Source organism: Centruroides sculpturatus, unplaced genomic scaffold (genome assembly GCF_000671375.1).
Source record: "Centruroides sculpturatus isolate CEXI.00-Female unplaced genomic scaffold, Cexi_2.0 scaffold432, whole genome shotgun sequence".
Taxonomy (NCBI): Eukaryota; Metazoa; Arthropoda; class Arachnida; order Scorpiones; family Buthidae; genus Centruroides; species Centruroides sculpturatus.
In genome coordinates this window covers 8,801-18,302 of record NW_019384724.1, presented here as the reverse complement: position 1 = coordinate 18,302, position 9,502 = coordinate 8,801, and the positions used below count along the sequence as shown (strand labels likewise).

The following is a 9,502-nucleotide window of genomic DNA, read 5'->3' as shown; positions in this document are numbered from 1 at the left end:
AAGTGTCCGGATTACCGAAAATAATTACATATTTCGCATTGTTTTGCTAGCAGTAACTTACAATATTCTCTACTCCAACTGTTCGAACAGAACTGCTCACATAAAACACACGAAATGTGTGTCATCGAGTAAGAATTGGATGGGGAGATTCACATCGCGACATGCTTCTGTGCAAGCAGACACGTAACGGGGACGGGTACCTTGACGAGAGGTGCGTCGGACTACTGAGCATGTCAGATTAAAAAACGTCGGACTATAGAGGGACAACTGTACTATTATGTTTTTCTGTTCTATTTCGAATTTAATATTTTGTATTATCTCATTAGCTTTATTTATAATTATTTGTTCATTTATTTTCCTTATATCATATATTATAATACAGTCATCTACATACATGTTGTAAGATTCTATGCCTTCTATAATTTTAATTTTTTCGTCTATTTGTATCGTTGATATTTTAGCCAATCTTGGACCTGTGCAAATACTCATAGGTATTCCATCTGTCTGAGTATAGAATTTATTTTCGAACTGAAAGTAGTTGTTTTTAATTATAATTAAACATAATTTAATTATCCATCTAGTCGTTTTAATTCTTATTAATGAATTTTCGAAATATTCTATTGTGATACTATGATACATATTTACTGTATCAAGAGATATTAATTTCATATATTTATTAATTGTAATATTTTGTAATCTTGTTAACAATTCATCTACATTTTTAATGCTATAATTAGCTACTTCTAATAAATTTAATTTATTTTTAAAATATTTTTCTAAATTGTAATAAAAAATAATTTCTAACATCTATTAATTGTCTATACTTTACAGAATTTTTATGTGTTTTTACCCTTATGTTGAATTTTGGTGTTCTATTATCACCTTTCTTGACATATTTGATGTTTTCTTCTGTTATGTGTAGTTTTGTTTTTTAAACTTTTCAATTCCTTGTCCAATGATTTTATGAGATCATTNTTTCTTTTCAAGTACATACATTTGCTATTTGTGGTGAAATTTGTTAGCAATAGAACACCGGTTCAAATACAGTGTAAATCTGTATAATATAAGTAGCCTTGTCCATATTTATAGACAAAGTCACTTATATTATTATGTCGTTTATACAATAACGTGTGTTACACTAATGTTTAAACGTATTTAAACTCAAAAAAACACTGTCCTGTGTTTTCTGTTGTCACTTTGCCGACGATAGACGTCACACAATAGTTGTTTTATAAACTTTAATGTAATCGTAGTGGAAGGACGTATCTTGTGATGGTGAAGACAAAGATGAAAGTTGAAAACAAGCATAGCAGAAAAAAAATATTTTTGGTAAAAGTAAGCCCTTTTCCTCGATACTTCTTAGGCTTTGCGACTATTTTTAAAAATTAATTTCGACTCCTAAGATGTGCCACTTCCTTAATTCTTTAAAATTATTCACTCTACAATATAGGTTTGGAACAAAAGTCGCATTATATCGATTCAAATTNCTTATGCAAAATCCCGATCTTTTTGGTGGCGATATCATTGGTGATTTCGATCATGTAAGTAATAATAGAAATCGATAGAATAATGTAAATTAAATAGTTGTGGTGTAAATGTAAAATAATCTTTGTTACTCCAAATTACTCGTTGTAATTAAACATTTTCAGACGAGGGGTGCAGTTATAAATAATTATGAATTGTGGCCAGGAGGATCCATTCCATACGAAATTGAAAGAGGATTGTGTAAAAATTCGTTACCAATTGTTTTAAAATCTTTGAAATATATATCTTTTAATGTCTCATTTTAAAATTTTTAGTACTTCACAGAAGACTTAAACGATTATTAAAAGTAGCCATGATGAATTTCGAACTGTATACTTGTGTTCGATTTGTAGAAAGAACCAACGAAGAAAATTACGTAAAAATTTTCAAAGGTCCTGGGTAAGTTTAGCAAAAATCTCAACAAAATATAAACAAACTTATTATAATTAATTTATATACTTTTAGCTGTTATTCGACAGTGGGTCGAAATAAAGGAAAACAAATGTTATCACTGGCAAAAGGTTGCTGGAATCTTGGAACCATAGTTCATGAGTTGAATCATGCTGTTGGCTTCTACCACGAGCAGAATCGACCTGACAGAGATGAATACATAAAAGTATTTTGGGAGAATATAGAACCAGGTAAGAGAATCTCAATTTCAACAATTATTTGCAAAATATATGAATTAAAACTTGTGTTTAATACATTATTATAATCTACATGTAGATATGGAATCTCAGTTCGTTAAGTTTACGCCAAATGAAATGAAAATATTTAATGGATTTGATTATAATTCTGTTATGCTCTATGGAGAAAGATTTTTTTCAAAGGACGGGCGCAGCAAAACTATGGTAGCATCAAGACAGGGCATGAGACTCATTGACGTCAGCAGGAAACCAGGGTTGAGCAAAAGTGATATATATCGTATAAATACTTTATATAACTGTAGTAATTATAAGTAAAACTAATTTATATAAATACTACTCTGCAGTTTTCCAAAATATATATTTATCTTTGTTTATATTTCATATTTTATGATTATCAAACATTATTTTATGCTGTGATTTCTTTAAATCATTTATTTACTATGTATATTGATAAAAGTTTAATGATTTCGTATAAAGTATATTTAAATTTTAAAAAAGTCTTTAAAATCAAAATGTTTATGTATTAAAATTTCGCTTTATAAAAAGCGTGGCTCAAAAGTCGGTTTACCATTTGTTTTGCAAACAATTTAGTTTTAATTCTTGTATACTTTATAAGCAATAAAGTATTTAAGCAAGACAGAAATTTATCTTTGCACTCGAATTTCCTATTTCTAACCATTCTACTATATTATAGCATTTGATTTATATTTACAAAGGTTATCGTGCGTAAGAGTTTATCACACAGAGTTTGCCCAATCGAAAACATTTAAAAAATTTTTTAAATTGCGTACAAACTATAAAATTTTATAAATGTGTTAGATTAGATATTGAATGTGATAAACCCTTACTAGGATAATCTTTTTAGTTATATAAAATCAAATACAATAATTTTAAACTCGAAAAACAATGTCTTGTGTTTTTTGTTGTCACTTTGTCGACGGTAGACATCACACAATGGTTGTTCTATAAACTTTCATTTAATCGAAATGAAAAAATGAGTCTTGGGATGGTGAAGATAAAGATGAAAGACGAAGATAACCCCTGCAGAAAAAATATTTATTTTTTTTTAGAAGTAAACCCTTTTCCTCGAGGCTTCTTAGACTTGCTGACTATATTCAAACATCAATTTCGACTTCTAAGATGAGTCATTTCCTCAATTTTTTAAAATTATCCATTCTGCAAAAGAAAGAAACGAGTATTATGAAAATAGTACTTCTATTCATCAATTTAGACAATATTCGTATTGTTTTAATTTAATATGAATTAAGTAAGATATATATAAATTTCTAATGTAAAAATAATTCAAATAATCCAGAAACGAGTTGATTAACTTTCCCGGCAACATTAAAAACAGCGTGTGTAGCGCCAGTTACTTTATCATAAAAAACCTAACCAGTGTATCTATTCGCATAAACAGCATAGCAGAGATTTAACTTCATTTGAAGCATTAAAAGACTTACATGAAAAAATAATAATTTTTTGAGTTTATTCTTTAATTCTTTTTACAGTGCAACTCAGAAGTAACAGTAAAAAACTGGCTAGAAGATTTAATTAAATCTTCAGAAAAAAAATTATTATTTTTTATGCAAGTATTATAATAATTCAAATATAAAAAACCTTTATATATTCTTATTAATTGGCGAAAAGCCAATTTTGGTATTTATATTGGTTGTAGAGATGAGTCATATAAAAAATTGTAAATGCTAATAACAACCAATCGTCATTACTTCCGACCGTACTCGCCATAGAACACACGATCCCCTCTATCTGCCCACCTCCTCGACCTTTAACAAACACCAAAATTTAATAGCATAAATCCCCTGATATAGAAACTTTCCAGCAAAATTTCAGAAATTTTTGATAAAAAGCACGGTAGTTTCAAAGATGGTGAACAAAATTCTTGCTCCGCCCCATACACGAACATCCATACATACAAAAAAAACCCGTTATTTCTGTGGTTTGCGTGATTTAAAGTTAAAATTTTTCATTTATGACCGAACTTGGTGATATCCACGCTAATGTGTTTCAGAAGGGACGGATTTCCTCGGATAGTTGCAGATATTTTAATTTTAAGAATAATAAAAATCTAATATTCTCGTGTTTTGTGATAATCATCTAGTATAAAGAAGATAAAAACTGTAAAAAGAATACAGTTCCCATACGTAAATTAAAAAAGGTAGTTGAAAGTGGGTTACTATAGGCATATAGTAAACAACTTTTACTTATCTAATCTAGTAGTGTTTATATTAGCAATAATAGAAACATGATAATGCATATTCATGACGCATTGATATTGCATTCATTATATTGTCAATAGATAATACATATATATCTATATATATAATCGAGACGAGTTGATAATAATAATAATAATAATAATAATCAGCGCAGAGCCCAAACGGTTAGGAGTTGGAAGCTGAAATTTGGTACACAGTTAGGGTAGGTCACGAGAACGCACACTAAGGAGGAATTTTTCGAAATGCCCCCCTGNTTTAAGGGGGTCGACTGTATATATATATTTATATAATTGAAATTATTATTATTAAAAGAAAAATATTTATTACATATATATATAATAAATATTTTTCTTTTAATGTAGACACAGACATTAATAAATACAAACATTGTTATACATAATTACAAGAATAGTAAATAATATTACATAACATTACTAATTACGTTAACATGTTTAATGAATAACAGAAAAATTTATAAACTTTATACAACATAACAGAAATTATCATCGTATAAACAAAACATATCAAAATCAATTGTCAAATAAAGGTCATTTAAGTGCTCGGTAAGTTCACAAGATACAAATAGGTGGTTCTTAACGTTTTCATAAAATCTGTTACATAGTAGACAATTGGTATGAACCAATGCATTTTTTCTACGCGCATTTAATACAATAGCATAATCATTAAGTCGTAGTTGTATTATTAAAGATTTAATATTGTAACTTAAATTTTATAACAAATAATATCGGGGTTTCCATGGGGGGTATAAAGAAGTTAAAAAAACTACACGTTTGCTCAATATAATGAATATCTTGGGCCCAGTATTTATCTTCTAATGACTGAAAAAGTTCAGCTAGAAAGAGTTTTTTATCAACGATTTGAGTATAGTAGGTAATAGAATAACCTTAGTCAGACAGTAAACGTTCGACTGAAGAAAACAAAGTTACAACCAATGATATTTTACCTATTAATTTCAATTTATTATAAACCAGCTTTCGAAGATCAAATTTCAAAGATCAAAAGACCTTGCTCCGCCCCATACACAAACATCCATACATACAAAAAAACCCGTTATTTCTGTGATTCTGGGCCATTTAAATTGAAAAGTGTTGATATATAACCGAACTTCATGATATCCACGCTTCTGTGTTTCAGAAGGAGACGGATTTCTCGGACAGTTGCATATATATTAATTAATTTTAAGAATAATAAAAATTTAATATTCTTGTGTTTTGTGATAAACATCTAGTATAAAGACGAGAAAAACTGAATAAAATAATAGACTTCTATTATGTAAATTAACATAAGGTAGTTGAAAGTGGGTTACTATAGACGTATAGTAAACCAGTTTTACCTATCTAATCTCGTAGTGTTTACATTAGCAATAATCTAAAACATGATAATGCATATTCATTACGCATTAATTTTGCATTCATTATATTGTCAGTATATAGGCCTATATTAATATATATATAGTCAATATCTTCGGTTGTTTGTGAATCACTTATTACAGGTTTCATTTTAATTTATGTATTTATTTTGACTTTTCTGCTCTGTTATATATAACAGAAGAAAACTATGGCGATCGTTCAAAAAACAACTTTCGAAAAATTTCCATTTTTGGATTCAAAACATCGAGAAATGCAAAAATATTCGAAGTTTTTTCTGCATTCTTAATTTTATTGATTAAAGGTCGAGGGTACGGGGAAATAATAGTGTTCATGTATATCTTTAATAGAGTCGAATTGAATGGCGATTTTACTTGTTATTAGCATTTACAATTTCATATAAAACCTACTCGTATCCTCAAAATAAAGATTTTTACCATATTAGAAAGATTGAAAAGTGTCTAATAATAAAATGCCATAACAGATAGCGCCACAAGCGCTGTTATAACAGTTTCCGGGAAAAGTAAAGAAACTCGTTGCCGAATCTTTGTTTTATAATTTTGTAAATAATACACTGCATCTTCCAGAAATAAAATGCCACGTTCGAGTTATTACAACATTATCGTTCAGCATCGATGTTTTATCTATTTACCAATCAATAAAACCGGCACTTAGCTAACTAATTTTCAATTCTATCTAGTGGAAGTATAGCAGGAAATTAATAATACATATCATCCATTTTTAATAATTCATATCGTGGAATTTTAAGAGATAATGGCTTTATGTAACCAGCAATTTTATTCAGAGCATCATTTTGCTTCGTAAAGCGCGGATGCAAATAAACATGAAGCCAAATTTACAAGAAGGAACTTGTATGAACTGTTTCCTTGCGCCTTGTTGGACGACTGCCCTCATATTTGGGATAGATCCGTTTGAATCTTGCAATTGCCAAAACGAAGTTAGAATATGTAAAAATTCAAAATTTAAGAATATATACCTTCGAATAATCGAAGTTTGTTTATGGCAACGAGCAATTCTTCTCATTTGGCAAACAATACCGGGTTTCGACGAATATTCAATTTGCAACGGAGAATTTGATATACTAAAAACTCATTCCACATTATTCAAATTGTTATATTCTGCTCTATTTATCAGTTATTGTATTGTTTTCAGATGCATGAGCAGAACAAAATTAGTATTATTACAGGCATTAAAAAACGAGAATTTTCGTAGCAAAATGAAGAATAATTATAACTTATTGAGAAGAATTGTTCTGCTTGCGTCTATAATTATAATAGTAGTTATTTTTTCTGTAATTCTTGTAATTCTCGTTCTTTATCCTTACATAGAAAAAAAACAGAAATTTCGTGGGGAAGCTCTGTTCTGTAGTATCCAAAGTTGCATAGGCATAATTTATCTTATAGGCGGACTCGGTTTTACTTTTTTAATATTGGCTTTGCTGTGCATCATCGCTCATCAAGAGTTCGAACAATTGTCTCGGGAATTGTTTTTAATTAAAAGAATCGGTTCAGATTTACACAGAAAGCTAAACGAATTAATGTTGCATCACCAAGAGCTTTGGCTTTACATGCGACAACACAATACCAAGTACAATTTAGTAGTTGTAATTATCTATTTTGTTGTCCTTTGGTGTACAAGTTATTATTGCTACGCATTTTTATTTTTGGAATTTCATTATTACTTTAAATATATAATATTTTTACTTATGGTAATATTCACTTGTATTTGCATAATAGCTGGAGGTCTGCTGTGCTCGCTCGCATTTACGGTAATTATATTATACATTCACTGTTGACGTGTTTTTTTATTTTATTTCTATACAATTTTTCTCTGCTGCAGATGGAAAATACGTTTCAAGACGTCAGACAATTTGCAGGATGTGATATTGGTCTGAGAAGAAAGCTAAAGGTATGTGTTTTTTATACAGTAGACCCCCTATAAAACGGGTTTATATGATACGGATTCATATATAACGGCGAAAAAATTGCGATCGTATTCGTATAAACACGCTAAAAGAGAATCATATGATACGGTACATCGTCATCGTCGACTCGTGTTGCGACAGGATTGGACCAATAGACCAATAGCGAATATAGACCAATAGCGGATATTGCACAAACCGTTGAGTTTAAACAAGCAGAGGACCTACTAAAAATCTTTTATCATTTAACGGCCATAAAAATTATATGTATATTAATGATGTCTCCAAAGTTCAGCAAATTCTTCGCAGAAAAATAGTTTATCAGGAAACACGCATCTGCCGTTCGATGCGCCGCTCCACGACGAAAACAACTTTAAGCAATGGCGGCGTCGAACGGTGCACACTCGGTAAGTAATCCTAAAATTTTTTGTTTATAGCATAGTTTATATGGATTATTCTCAAATAATTATACGTGTTCTGGAAATGTTAATTTTATTGAAAAAAAACACCTTTCAAACCGCCGTAGTCCATAAACTGCACACGTGTCGGGCTGTGATTGGCTCATGTATTTAAGGACTCGTGCAACATGAATTTCATAAAACACGGAACGTATCTACCATGTTATAGGGGGCTCCACTGTAATCAGTTAAATAAAATAATTATTTTATATTTTTGAGAAGTTAGTTTATCAGGATTTCTTTTTTTGAATAAATTTCTTACATTATATGCAACAAATGAAAATTCAATTAATTTAATTCTTCAATAGAAGACAACTGGAATGAAATTTTTAATGAATCTATGCAAAATGATTNTTGCTTGTTTGTTTTTATTGTTGTTACTTATGTATTAAGATATACATAACAGTTTTAATATAAATAAATAGTTTATTATCGAATTAAGTCTACATATCTAGCTCCAGCTCCATTGTTAGATCGAAACCTTCTCCTGCCACTTGGATTTACCACTTAGATTTAGCCATTGGGATCGGTATAAAGTTTGCAATATCGCGAGTTAGAGATCGCAAATGATCAAGTGAGAGATCACTTGACGTAGACGAAGATCTTGCAATCTATCAAACTTTTTTTTTAACATGATGGCTGCATGTAAGGTGATAAACTACCAAAATTCAAATCTTATTCAGATTCTTGTATATACAGTATGTATATATTCAGGGGCGCCGCTAGCAGTTTGAACACCCGCGTGCAATACCGATTATGCCGCCCCCTGTTTAACTACAACTACCTACGCTGAGCTTGCCAGAAAGGCTCATTAGTGTTGTCTCATAAGGGTCTGAAAAAAGAAAAGAAATACTTTACAAAAAAAATCTATTTATTATTACTAAGTTATTTTTGTTTACTTAAGTGTAATACCATATAAATGTTTATCTATAGAAATTCAACTTTTCTTGCCTTTATGTTTGCGAAATTTGCTATCAATTTTCATGTATCCAAGCTGTCTAAGATTTCATGTTCAATTGAAACTATAGCTAAATTACTTAATCTTTGCTGGTGCATTATTGATCTTAAATAGATTTTTTTATAATTTTTAACTTTGAAAAGAACCTTTCACCAAATGCAGCTGAAACCGGCAATGTAAGTAATATTCTTAGTGCTATTGCTGTGTTCGGAAATGTTGAAATTAAGTCATTAGTAAAAAGATATTGTAATTGGGTTTGTGGATCATTAGACTGGTTTTCTGGAAAATGCAACTTTAAAGTATTGATTTCATTAAACAAATCAATACCGTCAATGTCTGTTTCACTAC

General features: G+C 29.8%; 1 protein-coding gene across 1 annotated transcript; it reads left to right on the top strand.

Annotated features, from left to right (window-relative positions):
• Nucleotides 1-1,506: 1,506 nt before the first annotated feature.
• LOC111628084 (astacin-like metalloprotease toxin 4) lies at nucleotides 1,507-2,486 on the top strand. Its single transcript, XM_023371806.1, has 5 exons — nucleotides 1,507-1,541; nucleotides 1,650-1,725; nucleotides 1,800-1,923; nucleotides 1,990-2,165; nucleotides 2,251-2,486. The coding sequence occupies exons 3-5, from the start codon at nucleotides 1,838-1,840 to the stop codon at nucleotides 2,484-2,486; spliced, it is 498 nt and encodes a 165-aa protein (XP_023227574.1). The 5' UTR covers nucleotides 1,507-1,541; nucleotides 1,650-1,725; nucleotides 1,800-1,837.
• Nucleotides 2,487-9,502: the final 7,016 nt, after the last annotated feature.

What these genes read in the sequence shown, in the direction of transcription:
- LOC111628084 (XM_023371806.1), top strand. Translation starts at nt 1,838, where the DNA reads ATGATGAATTTCGAACTGTATACTTGTGTTCGATTTGTAGAAAGAACC. An exon ending in AAAATTTTCAAAGGTCCTGG is followed by an intron (nt 1,924 to 1,989) that starts GTAAGTTTAGCA and finishes ATATACTTTTAG; the next exon opens with CTGTTATTCGACAGTGGGTC. An exon ending in TTGGGAGAATATAGAACCAG is followed by an intron (nt 2,166 to 2,250) that starts GTAAGAGAATCT and finishes ATCTACATGTAG; the next exon opens with ATATGGAATCTCAGTTCGTT.